General features: G+C 38.9%; 1 protein-coding gene across 39 annotated transcripts in view; it reads right to left on the bottom strand.

Annotated features, from left to right (window-relative positions):
- The window catches only part of LOC139748583 (uncharacterized), a 978916-nt gene that overhangs the window by 511779 nt on the left and 440056 nt on the right, over positions 1–27081 (bottom strand). For 22 of the 39 annotated variants that reach the window (XM_071661646.1, XM_071661675.1, XM_071661674.1 and 19 more), the window contains 2 exons: positions 20386–20469; positions 4019–4159 (listed from right to left, as the gene is read on the bottom strand). In XM_071661646.1, the coding sequence (XP_071517747.1) occupies positions 4019–4159; positions 20386–20469 (225 nt within the window). The remainder of the gene's footprint in view (positions 1–4018; positions 4160–20385; positions 20470–27081) is intronic. The other 17 variants (XM_071661679.1, XM_071661676.1, XM_071661673.1 and 14 more) reach the window with 1 other exon arrangement.

The raw sequence follows: 27081 nt of genomic DNA on the forward strand, positions 1-27081 counted from the left end.
CATTTGTGCATCAATGTTCATGCCACACCACTGCCATAAAAGTTAAGTTTGTTTGTATATATTCTTTATACTGATATGTATTTTATTCATAAACACTGAACACATTCTTTGTATGTATTTCTTTCATATACATTTATAAGTGTATAACTGAATTTGCCCATGGGACCCCCCCCCCCCAACTTTTCTCCAATAATCCTTTGCCCTCCATCAAGCAAGAGCCCAAGATATCTCTACCACAGGCCTGCTCACAAAAACACACACACACAATTCAGACATGTTATGTATGTATAAAAGGTTGCGAGATAGGGCAACGTGAGCGTAAAACTTTACCCATAACCCAAATAGTAACCACAAGTGTGGAGAGGTGCTTCCTGGAATCAGTGAAGCTTAATCTAAGATTCTGGAGAGCTCCTAAATATTATGAATACTGGATGTTAGTCTGGGCAGTTCCTAAGATTTCCAATAACAATGGGATGGGAAGATATGAGTTTCCATATCAGTGCTGCCAATCTCAGCAAAACAAAAGTTTAAAATACTGTGCAAGTAAAGGATATCCAATTAACAAATATTGTGAGTGGCTAACCTAAAGGCACTGAGGAAACGTACTGAAAACTGATGTATAGAAGTGTTCCTCTGAGTGTATTTACAAGTGTATTTACAAAGTATTCCCAGGATAAAATCTATTTGTGTGCTCATTATACTGCTTTTAATCTTACTACTACAGGAAAGCACTTTGAGATCTTTACACTAACTGAAACAAGAAAATAAGGACACTAAATGTAAGTGTGGTAATTACAGACTTCCATGGTGTAGCAGTAACTGTTCCTGGTCATGACACATTCATGGGCCACCCAGGGTTGAGCACATAAATTAGAATCCTGGTTGCAGCAGTTGGTTTACAGCCAACCCAGCTGTTCATCCACCTCTAAAAGGTTGGTCAATAAATAGGTACCAGTCTAAGGCTAGGGTGTGTGAGAGTTGAGGCGAGAGAGTATCATTATTTTTAAGAAGAATAAAAAAGATGTTTTGGAAGGAGGCAAATAACTTTACAAGGCAAGAGAACAAAATGGGAACATTGGTGAAGGGGGCAAGAGGGGAAGTAATAACAGGTAGTGATGAAGTGAAAAGGAGATGGAGTAAGTACTTTGAAGGTTTGTTAAATGTGTTTGATGATAGAGTGGCAGATATAGGGTGTTTTGGTCGGGGTGGTGTGCGAAGTGAGAGGGTCAGGGAAAGTGGTTTGGTTAAGACAGAAGAGGTAGTGGAAGCTTTGTGGAAGATGAAATCTGGCAAGGTGGTGGGTTTGGATAGTATTGCAGGGGATTTTATTTCCATGGTTTACCCCAAACATTTCACATGCCCTGGTTGCAGTCTATTGACAGCATGTCGACCCTGGTATACCACATCAATCCTATTCACTCTGTTCCCTGCAAGGCCTCTCATCCTCCTGTATGTTCAGGCCCGGATCACTCAAAATCTTTTTCGCTCCATCCTTCCACCTCCAGTTTGGCCTCCCGCTTCTCCTTATTCCCTCCATCTCTGACACATATATCCTCTTTGTCAATCTTTCTTCACTCATTCTCTCCACATGTCAAAACCATTTCAATACATCCTCCTCCTCTGCTCTCTCAACCACACTCGTTATATTTCCATGCATCTCTCTTACTCTTTCATTACTTACTTGATCAAACCACCTCACACCATGTATTGTCCTCAAACATTTCACTTCCATCATTTCCTCCCTCCTCCATACAACCCCATCTAAAACCCATGCCTCACAACCATACATTATTGTTGGAACTACTATTCCTTCAAATATACCCATTCTTGCTCTCCGAGAAAACGTTCTCTCCTTCCACACATTCTCCATTGCTCCCAGAACCTTCACCCCCTCCCCCACCCTGTGACTCAGTTCCACTTCCATGGTTCCCTCCGCTGCTGAGTCCACTCCCAGATATCTAAAACGCTTTTCTTCCTCCAATTTTTCTCCATTCAAACTTACATATTAACTTGTCCCTTAATCCTACTGAACCTAATAACCTTGCTCTTATTCACATTTACCCTCAACTTTCTTTTTTCACACACTTTTCCAAACTCAGGTAGGGGAGAAAGAATTCTACCATCCAACAGTTTTCCCCCTATACCATATAACCTTAACACATCCCACAAAGCATTCCACTCATACACTTTCTCCAGATCCATAAAAGCTACATACAACTTCTTACCTTTAGCTAAATACTTTTCCAAAGTCATCTTTACTACAAAAATCTGATCCAAACATCCCCTATCTTTCCTACAACCCCCTTGCTCTTCACTTATTCTGCATTCAATCACTTCTCATCATATAACTTACTAGCTGTATAATGCTACCGTATAATCTTTAAGGGATTTTGGTGTAGAATTTTCAGCTCTACTCAGCAGGATTGAAATGTGAGTGATAACATGAAGGACTTGAAGCAAATTTCCCGATAGAATTACAAAAAATCACTAAAACAAACTGAAAAGTAGATAACAGTGCATAAATTATGGCAAGGAAGTTACCATCATTGAAAATACTACCTTAACATCAAATTTTGAAAGTTTTAATTTCATCTTCCTCTCACATCTTTGTTATTACATTCTCTGTCCCATAAAGGGCTGTGTACAGTGAAGTCATTGAACAAAAGAATAAGGTTTGTTAGTTCATTTAGTTGATCTTCAATATCAGTGTGTATAAACTCTCCTACTGGATCAAACAGTAATTTCAGGTTTCAAATTTACTCTTAAAGCTACTGACAGTATTGTAGTTCTCAGAGAAACCACACCATGATTGAATTATGATTTTACAATAATGCCAGACCCTCCTTCAGCCCTGTCACCAGGTGGAAGGTCAAAGTCACTTGGTTTCTTGCAGGTAAATGATTTTGGGGAATGTTCAATTTAACCAGACTCCAAGAACTTTCAAATGGGACCATATTCCTCCTAGAGTTCCCCCTGTACAATATTATCAACGAAAAAATCAATATTTTGAAAAATTAGAAAATCCTTATCCCAAGGAGTTTGATCAGGGTCTGGTTTTGATTTCTGATGAGTTTACTAACTTAGGATCATAACCATGAAACACAGAAAATGAGTGTGATGAATCTCCTACTTCATCATCCAAGGACTTATTCTTCCTACATAGCTCACAACCAGCTGGTTTTTGAACTAAGTTTGTACAGGTTTCCTTGATCTTTTACTACCTCACTCCAGAGATTAAGCTGGCAACTTCTGGCTCTTGGAGGCACTTGGTGGGCACTTTTTCACACTTGCCTGAAGGATTTTCCCATAAAGGAGCAACAAAGCAGCACCCCTAAGAAGAAACAGCATCCACATGATACCCCTTCTAGAGGCTCTCCTTGAGAGGGCAATAGAAGAAGCATTAGATTTGCTACCACCATATGGCCAAGGAGGTTTAGAAATTGTCCTTTTTCTTTACTTAGGACTGCTATTTTGGCATTGCCCCCTCAAGGATACTTATTGGTATACTGAAGGCATTTCACTTAGAAGAGTAGCTTGTCAATGCCTGAGCTGGCATTTTTTCATCAGAACTAGAGCTCTTTCATTCATCAGAAAAACATCTCTTGGGAAAATTTCTTACATCTCACCTTTCTTTTGAATTCCTATTTTTGAAGTGTACACAGATGATAGAATTTGTTTTCTATTTTAATATTATGAAATATTTGTCATTTGATGTGTTTACCTTCAAAATTATACCAGTTAATTACTTTATCTATTGTAATAATATTGTAACACTTGTCATTGGTAAGGTGAGTAATAATATTCCATTGCAAGTCAACTGCCTGGCACCCAAAAGAACAACAGTAATGAGATCACCTGTCCAATCAAAAACATACGTGACAACGTGTACCAATATGTGCTCTGGACATAAAGTAATCTTTTTACTTTTGGGTTCATTTTTGAGTCAAACAAGACAGTTGGTTGGACGCATAAACATGTTTTAATGACTTACATAGCAAATGGAGAATTCAGAACTCACCTGCCATTGAGTTGCTGATGAAAGACACGTCCATCTTCTCATCCTTGGTGACATCAATGGGGAGAGAATCATCACCAAGTGACTTCATCTCATCAACTGTTAGGTAGCGATATGACTGGTCACCCAGCATTGTGTCGTCACCTAAATATGCAAAAGAGATCCATATGTGTGATGTGACATCAAGCACCAAAACTGAATAACAATTCCATTCTCCATTGCAAACAATATGCTCCAAAGTACACATGATACCTCAAAGGTTACCTTCCCTTCAGAGTATCAATATGACAAAATAATAACCATAATTATATCATAGAGCATCATGAAGGGTTACCTCACCAACAATCTTGTTTCAGTCTAAGTACTTGTTTTTTGTTCATAAATTTTCTTTTAAACCCTAGGAGATGCCTTTACTAAATCAGATACATACACTGGTGTTATTTACACTTATTTTTTTTCTTTGCTTTGTCGCTGTCTCCTGCGTTCGCGAGGTAGCGCAAGGAAACAGACGAAACAAATGGCCTAACCCACCCCCACACACATGTATATACATACACATCCACACATGCAAATATACATACCTATACATCTCAATGTACACATATATATACACACACAGACATATACATATATACACATGTACATAATTCATAGTCTGCCTTTATTTATTCCCATCGCCACCTCGCCACACACAGAATAACATCCCCCTACCCCCTCATGTGTGCGAGGTAGCGCTAGGAAAAGACAACAAAGGCCCCGTTCGTTCACACTCAGTCTCTAGCTGTCATGTAATAATGCCCAAAACCACAGCTCCCTTTCCACATCCAGGCCCCACAGAACTTTACAGAGCTTTTACACTTATAAGTAGAAAAACAGCAAGTTGAAGCACCTTTAAAGAGGAGAGAGGACCCCATATCTCCTGACAGAATAGAATACAAATATTTCCATGATGGAAAAATTGCTCAACTAGGTTTACAGTCTTACAATCAAACCAAGCTATCTATATATTTTTACTGCATGGTAACTGATTTCTAATTTCTAAGATTAACTTATCCCTAGAAACGAATCAACATTCTCAGTAGTATTTTTCAAAAAATCATCTGCAGCAGACAAACTGCCCAAGACTGAAATATACATATTCTATATCCTATTCAGAACTACCACTATTGGGGAAAACACATTAGACTTCCTTTATAAACTTATGATCATATGTTACACCTGAATTAACCAATGAAGTCCCAATTCACAGGAATTGTCTTAAAGTTACTGCAATTTTCAAAGTAATCCACTAGATTCATTCATTCATATTCATAATTATCCCAGGTCCTCATTTCAAGAAAGAGTCCTGGAATTACCCAGGACATCCTTCCAGAGGATACTGCAGACCAAGCTGCATTACTTCTAGTAGCTGGAAAATGTGGACTCTTTTCAAAGTGAAAAATTCTTTCAGGAGACTGTACTCCCAATCATACAGGCTCACCAAAGGTGCTTTTCATTCATGATATAACCTTGAACAGGCACAGCCCAGTAACCACTCCATCTGATGAACTGTACAATCAAACTAAATACTGTAGTTACCTATTTGTACAGTATGTAGGGGAGTTCTACATTCTACATCTCTTGACCTTTCTTTATTAAAGATCTTTACGATCAATACTGTACCTAGAAAATCTGAGACCTATCTTTCTTGAAAGTTTAAACCACCAAGATAAAAATAAATAGCTTAAAACCAGGTTCTAATGAACAGCCTAAAAATAACGAGTAATATATGTGTGTGTACATACAAAATTGGATGCATTCCATACAAAAGTCCACATTTTTCCAATACTTTGTATAAAACATGTAGTACGTATAACATGAACACTGAACAATGAACTTTCAAGCTGTCATGCTTTATTTTTTTTTCAATGTGTTTACAGATCAGCAAGGCAAGAGCATCAACTCTTCAGCTTCTCTTAAATCAGTCATTTCTAAATTTTTCACTTTATATTTCTCCTTCAGTCTTTTCTTGTTGCCTTCAATTCACATTTACTATCAACTTTCTTCATTTAGACACTCTCCCAAACTCAGAGACCAAATACTGCAGTTTCTCACTTGAATCTGCCATCAGTGCCATGACATCAGCAAACAATTACTGACTCGCTTCCTAGGATCCCTCACCCCCTATAGACTGCATACTGTCCCTCTCTCCAAAACCTCTGCATCTACCTACCTTACCACCCCATCCATAAACAAATTAAAAAGCAATGGTGAATCACAAACACCTGCTGCAGACCCACCTTCACCTGGAACCACTCACTCTCTTCTCTACTTATTTTCACATATGCCTTACTCTCTTGATGAAAACTCACTGCTTTTAGTAGCTTTCCTCCAACACCACACAATCGTAACACTTTCCACAAAATATCTCTATAAACCTTATGATATGCTATCTCCACATATAAATCCTTCTGTTTCTATGGGGCATTTTTCACACATTCATGAAGGCAAACACATGATCCACACGTCATCTATCACTCCTGAAATCACTATGTTCCTTCCCATTTTGATTCTCTATGGTTGCACCATCCTTTCACATAAGTAGCCAGGTACAATAAAGAAACTTTCATACCTCTATAATTTGAACACTCACTTTTGTTCCCCTTTCTTTTATACAGTGCCAATATACGTGCATTCTGCCAATCCTCAGGCACCTAGCCATGATTCATGCAGACATCCATCCTGCAAAACCATCCACTTTTCATCCTGCAAAAGGCTCTCACCACCTTTTCTCTCTCCACTAAACCACCTGCCATGACTCTCTCACCTTGCATACCTCACCAACCCAATCACCCTAGTCTGCCATCCTATCATCAAACAAATTCAATAGTCCATAATAATTATCACACATCTCTTCACCTCATCAATGCCTTTTAACATTTCCCCTTTTGCTTCATTCATTCTTGTTTTTCTCATACAATTAATATCCTTCCAAAATATCTTACTCACTCTGAAGTTTGAAGATACTTGCCCACCCTAACTCTCATCTGCCTTATTTTTCTTCCTCTCGACTTCCTTATGCTTTCTCTTGTACATCCTACAATCATTTGCACTCCTTCCCTGTACCATATACATACACCTCCCATTTCTCTTTCACCAACATTACTTAATCAACCTACCACTCCATTCCTCACCCACTTCCCAAACTTCACTTAATCTCACCTTTGCTATTCTACACTCACTCTCCTGGTATTTTTGACACATAATCTCTTTTCTAAGCTCACTTAATTGCACCTCCCTCTTCTCTCTCATAGTTTCCTATTATCTGAAAATTTCTACAAATCCTTACCACTGCCTTCCAACAAGCAATGATCAGACATCCCACCAGCTGCCTCTCTCAGCACATTCATCATCCATGAGTCTCTCTTTTGTATGTTTATTAATCAGTAAGTAATCCAATAATGCCTGGTGCCCATCCTTCCTACTCACTTACATATGCATGTTCCTCTTTTTCAGCAAACAATACCACAAGCTGTTCACCACTCATTTATGCATGATATCAGGTACCTCATGACTCCAATTATAACCTCAAATGTCACATTTCTCACTTTCATCTCAAAATCACCCATCATTAACAGCCAATCTCTTTCATTACAACTGCTAGCACAGTAACACAGCTGCTCCCAAAACAATCACCTCCCTTCATAATTTTTCTCAAGGATAAGTACATAATCACTAATGTCATAATCCACGTTCATTTTCCCCATTTCAGTCTAAAGTTCACTTCCTTACATTCTTTCACGCATTTCTACAACTCTTACTTCAGCAGCAATGCAACCCCTTCCTTAAGTCTCGCCCTCACACCAGCTGATGACTTTACCCTCAGCCATTCCCAAACCGTTCCTCCCCCTTGCCCATGAGTTGTTTCATTCACAGCCAGATCATTTGGGTTCCTTTCCTTAAACATACTACCTATCTCTCCTTTCTTATCTTGCTTACATCCACACATATTCAAAATTCCCAGCCTGAGCCTTTGAGGAAGAGGAGCACTCCTACTTGGCTTATTTTTCTGTTCCATCTTTTGATCACTGAAACAGAAGGTCATAAAATGTTTTAGTGTTGTATGTGTATCTGTAGCAGAGAGCACAGGGCATTTGAGTACCAGGTGCTCCAAGTCTTCTTTATAGTATTTGTACTGTGAGCATGAAAGGTCTTAGGATATGCTGAAACTGTACATGTAGTGTTACAGTGATGCATGATGTCCAAAGCATAAGCATAAGAGTGAGGCTAATATTTGTCTTGGAAGTGTAGTTTTAGATGGGTTTTTGTCTGGTATGATAGAGTTTAAGGCTGAGTGGGGAGGATGGTTGTTTACTGCATGTCAGGTTATTTCAGAGTGCATGAGTTTTGTACGTTATATTTGTTGTGGGTGGGAGACTTATGACAAGAGGTTACTGAAGTGTGGGCAAGGGTAATCTTTTCCTTTATACTTGGAGGTTGGTGGTTAGTTATAGAGTGGTTTGGGTAAGAGAGGTCTAGTGATGTTGCACAGAACTGAGTGCTGAGTATGTTGAGGTGGTACTGCACTGGGAGGATCTTTATTTCATTGTGAAAGTGTTGAGTGTTTAAGGCTGCTAAAAAAGCCAGTGACTGTTTTGAGTGGACTATATTGCATGGTTTGTAAATATCTCTTATTTGCTTTAGAAAGGGTGTATGACCAGGCAGGTGAACTGTAGTTTAAAGTGGAGCAAAAGAATTGTTTGTTTGGGAAGTTGATGTTCTCTTGCTCAAATCTGGTGCCAGTTTGTGTTTGTGGGTATTATGTTTGGGCACTACTTTTGAGCTGATGTTACTGATGTGAGGAGTTTGTCATGTGTAAGTTGTATGTAATGCATACATTGGTTGGTATTTTGCTCAGTGGGGGACTGTCCATTTAAGGTGAATGGAGAGTGTATGCTGCATTAGTGTCAATCTGGGGTTAAATAAGCGATTGAAGAATTCTTTGGAGATGCGTTGACAAGACAAAGCTGCAGGAAGTCAAGAGGAAGGTACAGGGGCTGAAAAAAAAGAGGGCAAAAGACATGAGAAGGAGAAAGTATCAGAAAACTTCAGTGATAATAAAAAATGGAAGGGGGTTAACATTGTGAAAAAAATTATGAAAACACATGGGAACAGCAGTAAAGGGAGCTAATGAGGAAGTGGTATATGCAGACATAAAAGAGATGGAATTAACATTTAGAGGAAGGGTCTGTAAATATGTTCGATGACAGGTTGAAAGATGTGGGATGTTTATGATGTGGGGGTATGCAAAGTAAGAGTCATGGAAAGTGGTTTGGTGAAAAGGGAAGAGGTGGTGAAAGCCTTGCAAAAGATGAAGTGTAGAAGAGCAGCTGCAGTGGATGGGATTGCAATTAAATTTCTTTGGAAAAGTTGGAAGGCCAGTATAATGCTAGTGTGTAAAGGCATTAGAGAGAGAAGTGAATATTCAAAACGTATAAGTTTGTTAAATCTACCTGCTGAGTTGGATGGGGGAGTTGTGACTGAGCAGGTGGTGGCATGTACAGTGTTTCAGATTGGGGAGGGACAATGTGGCTTCTAGAGTGGTAAAGGATGCAAGGATCAGGAGTTTGCTTTGAAGATTATGAGCAAAAAAAAGAATTAAGAGAAACAGAAGGACTTGTATGTGGTCTTTATGGATCTGGAGAAAGCATCTGATGCTCTGTGGAATATGTTGCAAATATATGGTGTGGGAGGAAAGCTGCTAGAAGCAGTGAAGAGAATTTTATAAGCGAGTAAAGCATGTGTGTTGGTGAAAGAAAGGTGAGTGCTTCCAGGTGAGGGTGGGTCTGTATTAAGGGTGTGTGATGTCACCATTGCATTCTTTTTTAATTGGGTGGTGTGTGAGGTTAATGCAAGGGGCTTGAAGAGAGGAGCTGATATGCAGTCTGTTAGGGAAAGAGAGCCCTGGGAAGTTTCAGTTACTGTTTGCTGAAGACAGTGCTGATGGCAGATTTGTGTGAGAAACTGCAGAAGCTGGTGTCTGAGTTTAGGAGTGTATGTCTAGAAAGAGAATGCTAAGAGTAATGTGAAATTATGCAAGATTAATAGGTTTAACAGTGAAAAGAGACAGGTTATTTAGAACATCAGTCAGAATAGAGAACACCTGGAGTGGATATGGCAGCAAATGGAATAAGGGAGCTAAAGTAAGCCATGAGGGTGAGGGGGTAAAGGTCCTGGGAACATTGAGGTATGTGTGGAAAGAGAGTCGACTCTCATACGGGCAAAGATGGGTATGTTTGATGGTATAGCAGTTCCTCTGGCAGTGTATGGTTATGAGGCATGGGCCCTAAAAAAATATATAATGAAGAGGGTGGATGTGTTGGAAATGAAATGTCTGAGGGCAATTATGCCTTGTGTGTGTGTGTGTGTGTGTGTGTGTGTGTGTGTGTGTGTGTGTGTGTGTGTGTGGGGGGGGGGGGGGTTGATTGAATAAGAAATGATATGGGTAAGAGAGAGGTGTAGTGGTAAAATGTATGAGAGAGCTATAGATGATAACCTAAAGACTTTGGACATAGAGAAAGGATAATTAAGAGATAGGGCATGCACATCAGGTGTGAAGGAAACAAGGAAAAGGGAAAACCAAGGAAGAGGTAGAAGGATCAAGCAAAAGATGCTCAGAAGATTCAAGGACTGAACATGCACGAGGGTGTGAGGTGTGCAATAGATAGAGCAAATTAGAATGATGTGGTATACAGGGTACGATGTGCTCTCAATAAGCTGAACCAAGGCATATGATATGGTTGGAGAGCTTGAGAAAGGTCTGTGGCATCTAGCTGTGGATAGAAAACTATAGTTTTATGCATTATATGCAACAGCTACAAAGTGGAACAATGGGAGCATATAGGTCCCATGAGGCAACTTCCAAACTGAAGAGAACACTTACTCCTCTCAACTGCCCTATGTTCACCCCACAGACATATATAAATAACATCACCATGTCTTATAACCTGTGGTCCCACCTAGTGGATGCGGTTGGCTTCCTCAGCAATCCGGGAGCCCCACAGAAGGGTCTCCTAGAAAAATGTGAGGTAAGGTATGTATACTGTTAATACTGCTTTGCTAAGCAACAAATGAGTGAGTCACAAAACTTACTTTTATCAAAATCCAACACAATACTGCTTGGCATAAAAATGAAATTATATTCTTATATGTACAGACAGACTTCTGTATGAGTTATTCATTTCCAGTTTTAAAATCATCCTCACATAATTTCAAACCTTTGCAACTAACATTTACCAATCTTTTTTATTTTTTTTTTGCTTTGTCACTGTCTCCCGCGTTTGCGAGGTAGCGCAAGGAAACAGACGAAAGAAATGGCCCAACCCACTCCCATACACATGTATATACATACGTCCACACACGCAAATATACATACCTACACAGCTTTCCATGGTTTACCCCAGACACTTCACATGCCCTGATTCAATCCACTGACAGCACGTCAACCCTGGTATACCACATCGATCCAATTCACTCTATTCCTTGCCCTCCTTTCACCCTCCTGCATGTTCAGGCCCCCATCACACAAAATCTTTTTCACTCCATCTTTCCACCTCCAATTTGGTCTCCCACTTCTCCTCGTTCCCTCCACCTCCGACACGTATATCCTCTTGGTCAATCTTTCCTCACTCATTCTCTCCATGTGCCCAAACCATTTCAAAACACCCTCTTCTGAACTCTCAACCACGCTCTTTTTATTTCCACACATCTCTCTTACCCTTACGTTACTTACTCGATCAAACCACCTCACACCACATATTGTCCTCAAACATCTCATTTCCAGCACATCCATCCTCCTGTGCACAACTCTATCCATAGCCCACACCTCGCAAACATACAACATTGTTGGAACCACTATTCCTTCAAACATACCCATTTTTGCTTTCCGAGATAATGTTCTCGACTTCCACACATTCTTCAAGGCTCCCAGGATTTTCGCCCCCTACCCTACCCTATGATCCACTTCCGCTTCCATGGTTCCATCCGCTGCCAGATCCACTCCCAGATATCTAAAACACTTTACTTCCTCCAGTTTTTCTCCATTCAAACTTACTTCCCATTGACTTGACCCTCAACCCTACTGTACCTAATAACCTTGCTCTTATTCACATTTACTCTTAACTTTCTTCTTTCACACACATTACCAAACTCAGTCACCAGCTTCTGCAGTTTCTTACATGAATCAGCCACCAGCGCTGTATCATCAGCAAACAACAACTGACTCACTTCCCAAGCTCTCTCATCCACAACAGACTTCATACTTGCCCCTCTTTCCAAAACTCTTGCATTCACCTCCCTAACAACCCCATCCATAAACAAATTAAACAACCATGGAGACATCACACACCCCTGCCGCAAACCTACATTCACTGAGAACCAATCACTTTCCTCTCTTCCTACATGTACACATGCCTTACATCCTCGATAAAAACTTTTCACTGCTTCTAACAACTTGCCTCCCACACCATATATTCTTAATACCTTCCACAGAGCATCTCTATCAACTCTATCATATGCCTTCTCCAGATCCATAAATGCTACATACAAATCCATTTGCTTTTCTAAGTATTTCTCACATACATTCTTCAAAGCAAACACCTGATCCACACATCCTCTACCACTTCTGAAACCACACTGCTCTTCCCCAATCTGATGCTCTGTACATGCCTTCACCCTCTCAATCAATACCCTCCCATATAATTTACCAGGAATACTCAACAAACTTATACCTCTCTAATTTGAGCACTCACTCTTATCCCCTTTGCCTTTGTACAATGGCACTATGCACGCATTCCGCCAATCCTCAGGCATTTATCTACATTTACCAATAAATGCAGATAAAATATAGCCCCAAACAGACTTAAGATGGACTAGTTAATGAAAGGTTTAAAATGTATGGAGCATATAGGACCAGTGTTTGTGAGCTAAGAGAGAGATTTTAGAGAGAGTAAGACACAGAAGTTGACAATAAACAATGTAGGATCTAGCCGAAAATTTGGTGGCACCAAAATTAGAGAAATCAATAAAGCACGAGGATGAAAGACATAAATAACAGATTATATTGGTTTAGAAGATCATACAGCAGATAAGGAAGAAAGGGGAGAGAAAGAAGAAATGCTTGTTACAAAATTAATTGAGGCTATAAAACTGCCATGTGAAAATTTTGTGATAAGAAAGATTTCTTGATTATAATCAAGACTTACAAGTGCAACCAGTTATGTTTGACTTGGAAATGTCTAGTCAGTAGGTACTTAGGAGAACTAAGAAACTTAAGGAAAGGTTGCTAGTCTACGGAGTATTTGTCAAATGTGATATATGAAAGGAAGTGAGGGATGGAAGCAAAGAATAAGTAATAAGACAAAAGAGTGGAGATGCCAAAAATGGCAAGATGGAGAAACCCTGCCAGCACCACAGAGAGGGTAAGGGTGACAGGAGATGGAAATGTCACTTAAGGTATTGTACTCAAATGTTGATGGATTAACACATAATGGTGAAGAGCTGGATTTCAAGGAATGTCTGAAAGTGCACCTGATATAGCTGAGTTGTGGAAACAAAGCTTATTAAAGAGATAAGACCTCACCTATTCAGTCTAGAAGGGTGCATAATAGTAAGGAGGGAAATGAAATCATAAGCAGAGGAGCGTTAACCCTCTGAATAAAATAGAGGGAAATGAGATCATCAGAGGAGGAGCATTAACCCTCTGAATAAAATAGAGTCCTAAGTGTCAGGAAATAATGAAGGATGGCCCATTCAGAAAATATATAATGGGAAGAGTAATTGTAAGGGGAAGAGTAAGTGTAAGCATGAAGTGTATGGTGGCGTAAACATTATGTAATTCTCAAAAAAATTGCAATGACCCAGATCAAATATATATCAATAACAAAGAAGGAACAACAAGAATGGTACATGAAGCTGTTAAACATTCACTTCTTAGAGATGGTAAAGTACTGATAATGGAGGGATTTCAATTATAATGAACAGACTGGGGGATATGGATTCTCAAGGTGACAGAGAATCATGGAGACACACAAGTCTTTGGAATATACAAGGGAAAATTTTCGATAACATTACGGCAATATGCACAATACATTGAGAGGGACTGATACACTATCATTTCCAGATATTATCTTCACAAGTATAGTACGGATACTGAAAAAATCATCCATAATATACAAATTGGAACAAGAGATAATGTATTGCTCAAGTCTGACTGTGGCAAAAGGGGACATCAAAAGGGCAAAAGCAAGACAAAACACAGAGAGCAGATATAGTCATGGAAACTATATAAACTTTAACAATCTCTAAGGTAACAAAGACTGGGAAATTAAAGATCTGTAGCAAATAACCATGGCTATATGTTGAGAAATTCTATGAAAATTACAATGGAGTAGAAATATGGATACCTCTAGCCTTAAACAGAGAGCAAATGGTACGAAAGAGGAAAGAATGGTTTTAATAAAAATATGTTATCCCTGGGAATAGGGGATTAAGAATACTTCCCACGTATTCCCTGCGTGTCGTAGAAGGCGACTAAAAGGGGAGGGAGCGGGGGGCTGGAAATCCTCCCTCTCCTTTTTTTTTTTTTTTTTAATTTTCCAAAAAAGGAACAGAGGGGGCCAGGTGAGGATATTCCAAAAAAGGCCCAGTCCTCTGTTCTTAACGCTACCTCGCCAACGCGGGAAATGGCAAATAGTTTAAAAGAAAAAAAATGTTACAAATCAAAGGAGATTCAAAATGTGCTGTGGTGGAGATACAGATAGCACTCCAGTTAGCAAGCATTTGCAACGGTATAAGACAGCAAGGAATTACTACACCATGATAAGAAAAGAGGAGCAAAGACAACCTGAAAAGATACTGTGGACAAGACAAGAGCAAATATGGTGCTTTTCCATAAATTCAACCTAAGTCAAGTGTCAGTTAAAAACCAGCCAATCAGGCTATGGCATTCAGATAGAAGAATCAAAAGGATGATGTAAGGAGGTATGAGGATTGAATACAAAGTTCAAAAGTAATTTTACAGCAAAAACACTACAGCTCCATAACAGAGATTTAGAATGAGGAGGAATTTATTAAAAACACTGAGATATTTAGAAAAGACATCAACAGATTACCCAACGGTTTTGACCCATACAACACTTATGGTCTCAATGATCACCATACGTGCTGAACATATGTGCAGACACACTGAATAAACTGCCTTAAATGTTATTCAAGATGCCGCTGGAAAATGACACAGTGCCAAGGAAAAAGCCAAATGTCATACTTATCTATAAGAAAGGAAACTGGAAATAGGCACTGAACTACAGTCTCATTGATGAGAGTGGTCTGTAAGGTTCAGGAAATGATAATTACAAAGTAATTGGATTACTTTTTTTACAAGAAGATATTGCCTGAGAGACAGCATGGATTTAGGAAAGGGAGTTTGCATGTAACAAAACCTCTTATAGATAAGTCAGAAAAAGTGAGCTCTGTCTTGGACAAAAGGGAAGGCAGGATAGATCATTCATATCTGGACCACCACAAAGCATTTGACACTACACCACATGGAAGACTGATTAAGAAGCTGGATCAACAAGCAGGATTAAGGGGATATTTCTTCAATGGACAGATTATCTCAGAGAACAACAACAAAGGACACATGTCCGGGGAGCCTTTTCCAAATGGATTGATGTCATCTGCAGAGTGCCACAGGATTCTATTCCAGAACCATTACTTTTCTTGGTCTATGTAAATGACTTGCCTGAAGGTACTGACCCCTACCTGCTATATCTACAGACGTGCAAATGTCATGAAGGAAGTGAAAAGCAAGGAGGATTGCATCAACTTTCAAAGGAATTTAAACACGTCCCAATGTGAGTTGTCTGATAAAATTCAACTCAAGTTAATGTAAAGTAACAAGATGGAACAAGGTGAAAAAAGGCTTCAATGTTATTATCATCTAGCATGAAATAAGCTCCAGGAAACTGTGGGTGAGAAGCACTTTGGAACATCACCGCTAACCTGTCACTAAAGACTTTCATTACGAGAATAGTTGTTGCCAAAGGCTTTCATTACAAGAATAGTTAAGGAGAAAAACTTTCCGCTGGCAAACATTAGAATAGCTTATACATGTATGGATAAGGAAATATTCAGTAAGATGTTCATATCCTACAAAAGTACAAAACTAGAATATGCTTCTCAAATTTAATCACAAACAACTAATAAAAAAGGGCCAGAGGATGGCAACAAAAATGGTGCCAAAAGTAACAGCTGGGCTAAAGGGAAAGGCTAGTCTGTAAATCTGCCCACTTAAGGAGTTAGAATCAAGGGATGACTAGAGCACAACCTTTAAGTTTTAAAATAGATCGATGATGTAGACAGTGAACAATTCTTATCAGACAGGTATAGATAGTTCAGCCAGAGGATATAAAATGAAATAAAGCAAGAAACATGTTAAAAATATTTTCCAAGGAGGACTTTAATCATATTCAGTGTTGAATGGAACAGAACAACTGAGGATATAATTTGAGCAGACAGCAGACATAAATTTAAGAGGTCATGGAGCAGAAAATGTACAAGAGATGAGGCCCTATTTATGTAAAACTCCCTCCCTATACATCATAAGTAGGCAATTAAAAGGTAGATGAAAAAAATGCAATCTGACGATAATATTCCTAGTCTTCATTATGGAAATAATTAAAATGATGGGGTACACAGGGAAAGAAATAGTTATGAGATGCAGCAGAAAAAAGAAAAGACTGAAAGACAGACAGACAGTGCAATGATTACACTCCCTGTCTTAATGTTCGGAGGAAAAAACAAACAAAATGAGGCAAAGATGGAGATAAAACTCTATGAAGATAGTGGAAGAAATTGAAATGAAATCAATGAGAGAGCATATGAAAGAGGTATGTAAAATGAAAAAAAAAAAAAGAAGACTTAGAAGTAAAAATATTAATCTATCATTTATTATGTAGGTAAATAGGGTGCGTAAGACAAGGGAGCAAATGGGAACTTCAGTGAAGGGCGTAAATGGGGAGGTGATAACAAGTAGTGGTGATGTGAGAAGGAGATGGAATGAGTATTTTGAAGGTTTGTTGAATGTGTCTGATGACAGAGTGGCAGATATAGGGTGTTTTGGTCGAGGTGGTGTGCAAAGTGCGAGGGTTAGGGAAAATGATTTGGTAAACAGAGAAGAGGTAGTAAAAGCTTTGCGGAAGATGAAAGCCGGCAAGGCAGCAGGTTTGGATGGTATTGCAGTGGAATTTATAAAAAAAGGGGGTGACTGTATTGTTGACTGGTTGGTAAGGTTATTTAATGTATGTATGACTCATGGTGAGGTGCCTGAGGATTGGCGGAATGCTTGCATAGTGCCATTGTACAAAGGCAAAGGGGATAAGAGTGAGTGCTCAAATTACAGAGGTATAAGTTTGTTGAGTATTCCTGGTAAATTATATGGGAGGGTATTGATTGAGAGGGTGAAGGCATGTACAGAGCATCAGATTGGGGAAGAGCAGTGTGGTTTCAGAAGTGGTAGAGGATGTGTGGATCAGGTGTTTGCTTTGAAGAATGTATGTGAGAAATACTTAGAAAAGCAAATGGATTTGTATGTAGCATTTATGGATCTGGAGAAGGCATATGATAGAGTTGATAGAGATGCTCTGTGGAAGGTATTAAGAATATATGGTGTGGGAGGCAAGTTGTTAGAAGCAGTGAAAAGTTTTTATCGAGGATGTAAGGCATGTGTACGTGTAGGAAGAGAGGAAAGTGATTGGTTCTCAGTGAATGTAGGTTTGCGGCAGGGGTGTGTGATGTCTCCATGGTTGTTTAATTTGTTTATGGATGGGGTTGTTAGGGAGGTAAATGCAAGAGTCTTGGAAAGAGGGGCAAGTATGAAGTCTGTTGGGGATGAGAGAGCTTGGGAAGTGAGTCAGTTGTTGTTCGCTGATGATACAGCGCTGGTGGCGGATTCATGTGAGAAACTGCAGAAGCTGGTGACGGAGTTTGGTAAAGTGTGTGGAAGAAGAAAGTTAAGAGTAAATGTGAATAAGAGCAAGGTTATTAGGTACAGTAGGGGTGAGGGTCAAGTCAATTGGGAGGTGAGTTTGAATGGAGAAAAACTGGAGGAAGTGAAGTGTTTTAGATATCTGGGAGTGGATCTGTCAGCGGATGGAACCATGGAAGCGGAAGTGGATCATAGGGTGGGGGAGGGGGCAAAAATTTTGGGAGCCTTGAAAAATGTGTGGAAGTCGAGAACATTATCCCGGAAAGCAAAAATGGGTATGTTTGAAGGAATAGTGGTTCCAACAATGTTGTATGGTTGCGAGGCGTGGGCTATGGATAGAGTTGTGCGCAGGAGGATGGATGTGCTGGAAATGAGATGTTTGAGGACAATGTGTGGTGTGAGGTGGTTTGATCGAGTAAGTAACGTAAGGGTAAGAGAGATGTGTGGAAATAAAAAAAGCGTGGTTGAGAGAGCAGAAGAGGGTGTTTTGAAGTGGTTTGGGCACATGGAGAGAATGAGTGAGGAAAGATTGACCAAGAGGATATATGTGTCAGAGGTGGAGGGAACGAGGAGAAGAGGGAGACCAAATTGGAGGTGGAAAGATGGAGTGAAAAGGATTTTGTGTGATCGGGGCCTGAACATGCAGGAGGGTGAAAGGAGGGCAAGGAATAGAGTGAATTGGAGCGATGTGGTATACAGGGGTTGACGTGCTGTCAGTGGATTGAATCAAGGCATGTGAAGCGTCCGGGGTAAACCATGGAAAGCTGTGTAGGTATGTATATTTGCGTGTGTGGACGTATGTATGTACATGTGTATGGGGGGGGTTGGGCCATTTCTTTCGTCTGTTTCCTTGCGCTACCTCGCAAACGCGGGAGACAGCGACGAGGTATAAAAAAAAAAAAAAAAAAAAAAAAATTTATTATGTAAATTCCCAATTTCCTCTTCATCTTTCTGACTGCCTATCTTCATTGACTCCATTCCCAATTTCTATGTCGTGGATCAAGTACATACAGTCTTTGAAAAAATAATTTAAATACATATTCAACCCCATTACCTGTGTGCCAAGGTGAAGCATGACATTTCACACTCACACAAGCGCTTCAAACTTTCTCACTTTACACCTTTTCTGCTTTGCACAAAAAGCCAATTTACCAAGTGAGAGCAACATTAACAGCTATCTAAATATTTTACATAAATGTACTTATGCGACAAAACATCAGCATGATAAAATGTTTTGTGTACTCATCTATCCATCTAACTATCTTTAACACCACTCCTATTTCCAATGGGTGGATCAACTGCATACAGGAATGCTCTTTTTGTCAGAATTAATTTTCCAGAAATGGGAAGTCCCAAACCCAACTACATAAACTGGCAATGGATAAGGATTCCCAATGTCCTAAAAAAGACTAGCTAACCTGATACCCTCATTAGTTATGTACAATATGAAAATTGCTTCACCTTACAATTACCTTTATCTATTCTTCCCTTTTAAAGCTCAACTTTCTCCCTTATGTACATGCGCAGAAGTAAACCTCATCCTTTTAATATATAACTAGTGTATGTAAGCAACTTGTGGTCCATTTGTTTGTTAACCAAATCCATAGGTACAATTCTTCAGTAAATATATACATTTCTGCAGCTTGGTTTCTGATCCACATGAGTAGAATGTCAGCAGTTAAATATTTTTGAAAGATTCAATAAACATCATGCTGCTTTGAACACAACATCTGGCTTCAGGATAAAGATAAAAACACAAATCATTTGACTACCTTGAGCTGCATAACTTAAATGACAATGTAAGAGATACAATAACTGAGCTTATAAGATTGAATCAGAATCTTAATCCATTTTTCTACATATGATTTTGGACATGAATATTACATGCAGTGCCTAACTAAAACAGGAATAAATGATTCTGTTCTCTATACATGCATACAACAATTTTATGCTGCTTTATATCATATTGAATGATATCTTGTGAAGCCGCTACCACACTTAATAACAAAAAATCAGTCATATCCATAATAATAATGCTGACACACTGGACAAAGAGTGAAATGCTTCCTGCTTTCTCCTCATGCAAGGAACAGTATGCTTGAGCTTATTTGAATATTTGGGTCATGCAAAACAGTTATAAATACAGGAAAAACCAGGAAAAAAAATCATAGAAGTACTTATAAAACAATGGTCCTACTACTTTGTTAAAAGAATCATCATAATTTGTACAGCATCTTGCACTTATATAATTCTTCACATTCTGTAAAAAATTTTCACAGATTTTTCCTGCATTTTTTTTGGAGTTAAACAGTTACACTGGAGACACATCATTCCTAGTAAAACTTACTGGTATAGCGTAACTGTCCTTCATAGTACGGGAGCGTGACGTGCTGCTGCTTACCAAACATGGAGGAGACCAGATTGTCGTCACCTGAACACAAACAACACCCACAACGGACAAGGGTTAGTCAGCAACAGTTTTCTGCACTGTTGTCACAGCTAGGTCTAAGTCTGTCTTGTTGTGCTTGGTGAAGTTTAACAAAAATTGTAACTGTACGAAAACTCACATTCAAGGACAATCAAAATATCAAAATATAAGCACCATATTCAAACCAACACATATACCACAAACTCTTGATTCATATTCTAACAATCTCTTATGACAAAAGTATATCACCTTCCTCAATAACATGGAGAACTTCATCAAGCACACAGAAATTGTCAATTTTCACAAAAGTCTAAATGTCTCCTCTACACACTCCTCATGCCTTTACTGTCAAGTTCACAGCAGAGTTTACTATTTCAGCCAAAATGTATGCCCCAAATCAATATTAGTATCTAGATAATGTAACAGTCAATTAGTAACATCATGCAGCTTGCAATATTTACATGAGAATACGGCCTGAAGATTACATTCATTCAACAATTCAAAACTGTTCTGAATCTATAACAAAATTAAAACAAATAAAATATTAGAGCTAACAGCAACACACAACACTGTAATATATAATGTGTAACAATAATAAGTATCAAAATATTTTAAACCAAAGCTTTTCCAAACTGGACAGCATTTATAATAAAACTATTTCAAGTAATGAACAAATAAGTAATGGTCATTTATATCTGCAAACTCCCCTAAGCAAGATAATTACTTTTGATTATAATAATGACTCCATGAAACTGTGGTTATTTTCAACGAGTTATAACAACAGTTGATTCCCTGTTAAGGGGAAATAAGCAGTTATCAAACTTTGCAATGTTTTTCATATAATTCACTCTGAGGGTTTTACAGACTGATACGATGAAAAAAATAATTTAAAACATTTGGCCCAGAGGCCAAAGGCAAAATTACTTTACAAAGAGCTTGAAAAGTATTTTCTCAACCTACTCAATGTTTAATACAAAAAGAAATGAGCTCTGAAAGATCAAGAAAATTACAAGCACTCCTCAAATACTACCCAACTTCACAGAAAAAAGTAATGAGAAGCACAGACAACTTCTATCTACAGTTTGTCACGATGCTGTCACGTGTCAAGTCTTTTCAGAGTAATGGCTCCACCTTACCCTTTCTGATGATGATGATGATTCTTGAGAATGCCTTGCACTGTTGCCCTTGCATGCAAACACTTACTTGGCATCTTTACTCTACAAGAACAGCTACACCTCATGTATGGAGGTAAAGTCATGCTAAAGCTAATTTTTAAGAATAATGTAAATCTCAAAGCTCATTCTGCTCCACTTTCAGTTCTCTTAATATAAAAAGAAATAACTGGATTAAAGGCTGATGCATAAAGAATAATAATATATTCATGAACAATGTGGAACTTTAAACAATTGGGAAATATACTAAAGAATAAGATTTTTAGTCATGCCTAACATGCAAAAGAAAAATGTTTTTCAATACATGATTATAATCATTTTAGGATAAAAGCATAAAAGATGCATGCCATAGTTTTGCAACAGTAATTATTACAAAGCATTGCCAAAATTATGAAAAAAAAGAGAAGCAGATGTCATGTGTGCAAGTCAATGCGTCGAATAAAAAGAATAAGATAAGGAAGAACATGGATTAGAATATGAGTAACTATAAGAAAAAAGAATAAGAAAAAAGAAAACAATTAGAAGAAGAAAAAGAAGGAGAAGAAGATGAAGATGAAGAAGAAAAGAAGAAAAAATGTAGAGGAGAAAGAAGAAGCAAAGAAGATGAAAAGAAAATGAAGAAGAAATGAAGAAGAATAGTAAAAGACCATAAAAGAAGAACAGAAGAAGATGAAGAACAGAAAGAGGAAGAGAAGACAACATAGATCAGAAGAAAACTAGAAGAACAAAAGAGAAAAAATAGAAGAAGAAGAAGAATATGAAGAAGAAGAAGAAGAAGAAGAAGAAGAAGAAGAAGAAGAAGAAGAAGAAGAAGAAGAAGAAGAAGAAGAAGAAGAAGAAAGAGAAAGAAAAGAAGAAACAAGACAAAAAGAAATATAAGAAAGAGGAAGAAAAGAAGAAACAAGAAGACAAAAAAGTAGACAAGAAGAAAACAGGAAAAAAAAGAAGAGGGAGAGGAAGAAGAATATGAAACAGAAGAAGAAAAGAAGATTAAGAGGAGGAAGGAGAACAAGAGGAAGAAGAAGAAGGAGATAAAGAGGAGGAGGAGGAACAGAAGGAAGAAGATGAGGAGGAATAAAAAGAGAAATCCTTAAAAATTCATTATGTCAAACAATACTGTGTTCATCAAAACATGATTCCACACTTTGTCCTCTTTAAAATTGGGTCAAAGAAAATGTATTCAAAAAGACAAAAGGTATTCAAAGTCTGCACTCATCTATGTCAAATACACTAATGATCATTATGATTTCAGTAGAACACTACATTCTAGCTGTCACACACTAGATATAGCTATCCTACCTCTTAAGTCTATAATCAAAAGCACTAACAAATATCTTCCCTCAACTATCAAGTCTCATGCTGTGAAGACTTTAAATAGGACTTCATTAAATTTTTGTATATCCTTTGTCAATGCAGCCAATGAATATCAATAGAAAAACAATCTTGCTGCTAAATTCATGAACTATCATCACCAAACTAAACATAAAAGCTAATGCTGGACATGGTTACATCATATAATGGAATAAAAAGATTGCTTTATTTTCATGACTTGCAAACGAAAAAAATCATAATCATAATATATTCAGTATGACATTCAACGAAAAATAGTGCACACACACATTACACATCATCCACAGACTCATCCAAAATGTTCCCCAAAACAATAGATGACATCATCACAATGCTTTCTTTTAAACTTCTCAAACATGAAGATTATCTTTTTCTTTTTCTTACTAACCACTGAATCAGTATAATAGATTTAAGTACTTGTTCCTATTCTCTGACAAGACATGCCTAAATGATGCAGGATACCGGATTCCCCTGGCTGGGCAACCGGCCCACAGTATCTCTTAAGTTAAATGTGCTCTATCAAAGTAATCACAACACTAAAACAAATATTTTCTGTGGGCAAGCCAATCATATGTATCTATCTATCTATATCTCAGATGCCAATTTCCTCCAGGAACTCCCATCAAGGGAGTGGCCACAGTAAAAGAGTCTCCACACATCCCTGTCGTTCCATGCCTCCCTCGCATACACCGTTTTCTACCATTTCTTTCCCTCCAGTACTCTTCCACTCTATTTCCCTATGTCGCAGGTGGTCTTCCTCTCACACCAACCCCTTTAATTGTACACTTCCTTGCAAACTCCCCCTCTTGCATTCTTTTCACAGGCCTTCAAGCAGGAGGAGTTCAGTACCACCAGTATAAATACCTTACTTTACCTTCCTGCCCCAGGAGCACCTTATATCCTTATGAGGATCCTGCAACACTCAGGAAGCTGACTACACACACTGGTCCAGATCACAGGTCATAAAGTATCTTAATGTTGTGTGTATATCTAGTGCAGAAAGTGCTCAGTGTCCTCTTATTGGTAACTGCATTGTGGGCATGAAGGGTCTTGGGATAAGCTGAAATGATGTTTTTCTATTTACCTATACTTACCCCAGGACCAATTCCAATGGAAATGTCCTGATGTTAACCAGGACATTTCTAAGGCTCCTGCATCTCAAATCTGTACTGCTTACAAAAGAAGGGAAATGTTGACTCCCTGAGAAAGATTAGTTCTTCGACAAGACTGTCATACTAATGATACAGCCTCACCAAAGGTGACTCTTCACTCACCATTTCCCAGCTTGTGCCAATAAAAGATGAAAAGGCCTCATTCACTCATCCATTCCCAAGCTGTTGTGTAATGCACTGAAATCACAACCCCCTACCCACAACCAAGCTCTACAGACCTTTCCATGGTTTCCCACAGCTGACTTATGCCCTGGTTCAGTCCAATGACAGCATGTTGCCCCATGTATACCAAATCACTCTAAATCATTCTACCCCATGCATGCCTTTCACCCTTCTGTATAATCAGGCCCTCATCGCTCAAAATCTTTTTTCACTCCTTCCTTCCATCTCCAAGTTGTCCTGACCGTTTCAACACCCCCCCTTTAGCTCTTTCAACCATACTCTTCTCCTTACCACACCTTTATCCAACCATATCACTAACTACTTGATTAACCCTCCTCACCACATGTTATCCTAAAGCAATTCATTTCTAGAACATCCATCCTCTTCTGTATATTCTCATCTATAGTCCAAGCTTCACATCCATACAACAACACTGGAATTACTATATCTTCAAACATGTTATCTTTGCCCTCCCAGATAATGACCTCTCTTTCTACACATTCCTCAATACTACCAAAACTTTTGTCACCTTCTCCATCCTATGACTTCACTTCAGCTCCCATCCACTTCCAGGTATCTATAACACTTCACTTCCACCAAGTTCTCTTCATTCAAAATAACATCCAAACCAACCTGTTTCTCTCTACTCCTAAACCTAACAACATTGTTTTTATTCACAATTAGTCTCAACTTTCTCCTTTCACACTCTCCCAAACTCATAGACCAACTTCTGCAGCTTCTCACTCAAATCTCCCACGAGTTCTGAGTCATCATGAACAGCAACCTCCCAGGCTCCTGCACCCTCAGCAGACTGCATACTTGTTCTTCTCTCTGAGATCTTAGCATTCACCTCCCTCAGTACCCTATCCATAAGCACATTAAAAGCCACAATGACATCACATATCCCTGATGCAGACCCATCACCACCTGGAACCACTCATTGATACTGATGCTTTATGGAAGGTGTTATGCATATATGTTGTGGGAGCAAAGCTATTTGTGAGGAGTTTTTATAAAGAAATTGAGGCATGTATGCAAACTTGCATACATGCCTCAATTTCTTTATAAAAACTCCTCACAGATAGCTTTGCTCCCACAACATATATGCATAACACCTTCCATAAAGCATCAGTATCAATCCTATTATAAGCTTTCTCCAGATCTAAACATACTGCATACAAGTCTTTCTGGTTTTTCAAAGTATTTTCAAACCTAATCCACACATCATCTTATCAAACCACAATGCTACTCCAGTGTCTGTTGCTCTGGGCATGCCACCAAGCTCTCAATGACCACTCTTTCATAAAGCTAACCAGATACATTCAACAAACTTTTATTTTATTTCTTTTATTATACTTTGTCACTGTCTCCCGCGTTTGCGAGGTAGCGCAAGGAAACAGACGAAAGAAATGGCCCAACCCCCCCCCCATACACATGTATATACATACATCCACACACGCAAATATACATACCTACACAGCTTTCCATGGTTTACCCCAGACGCTTCACATGCCTTGATTCAATCCACTGACAGCACGTCAACCCCGGTATACCACATCGCTCCAATTCACTCTATTCCTTGCCTTCCTTTCACCCTCCTGCATGTTCAGGCCCCGATCACACAAAATCTTTTTCACTCCATCTTTCCACCTCCAATTTGGTCTCCCTCTTCTCCTCTTTCCCTCCACCTCCGACACATATATCCTCTTGGTCAATCTTTCCTCACTCATTCTCTCCATGTGCCCAAACCACTTCAAAACACCCTCTTCTGCTCTCTCAACCACGCTCTTTTTATTTCCACACATCTCTCTTACCCTTACGTTACTCACTCGATCAAACCACCTCACACCACACACTGTCCTCAAACATCTCATTTCCAGCACATCCATCCTCCTGCGCACAACTCTATCCATAGCCCACGCCTCGCAACCATACAACATTGTTGGAACCACTATTCCTTCAAACATACCCATTTTTGCTTTCCGAGATAATGTTCTCGACTTCCACACATTCTTCAAGGCCCCCAGAATTTTCGCCCCCTCCCCCACCCTATGATCCACTTCCGCTTCCATGGTTCCATCCGCTGCCAGATCCACTCCCAGATATCTAAAACACTTCACTTCCTCCAGTTTTTCTCCATTCAAACTCACCTCCCAATTGACTTGACCCTCAACCCTACTGTACCTAATAACCTTGCTCTTATTCACATTTACTCTTAACTTTCTTCTTCCACACACTTTACCAAACTCAGTCACCAGCTTCTGCAGTTTCTCACATGAATCAGCCACCAGCGCTGTATCATCAGCGAACAACAACTGACTCACTTCCCAAGCTCTCTCATCCCCAACAGACTTCATACTTGCCCCTCTTTCCAAAACTCTTGCATTTACCTCCCTAACAACCCCATCCATAAACAAATTAAACAACCATGGAGACATCACACACCCCTGCCGCAAACCTACATTCACTGAGAACCAATCACTTTCCTCTCTTCCTACACGTACACATGCCTTACATCCTCGATAAAAACTTTTCAACAAACTTATTCTTCTATAATTCAAACACTCATCTTTGTTCTCCTTGCCTTTAAACAATAGCACACAACAGGCATTCTGCCAATCCTTAGGCATCTGATTATGATCCATACATACACAGGACATCCTAACTACGCAATCAGAAACACAGTCACCCTATTTCTTATGAAATTCAATAGTAATACCATCCAACTTGCTATGTTTCATCTTACACAAGTATTTCAC

This window comes from Panulirus ornatus, chromosome 5, assembly GCF_036320965.1.
Source record: "Panulirus ornatus isolate Po-2019 chromosome 5, ASM3632096v1, whole genome shotgun sequence".
Classification (NCBI taxonomy): domain Eukaryota; kingdom Metazoa; phylum Arthropoda; class Malacostraca; order Decapoda; family Palinuridae; genus Panulirus; species Panulirus ornatus.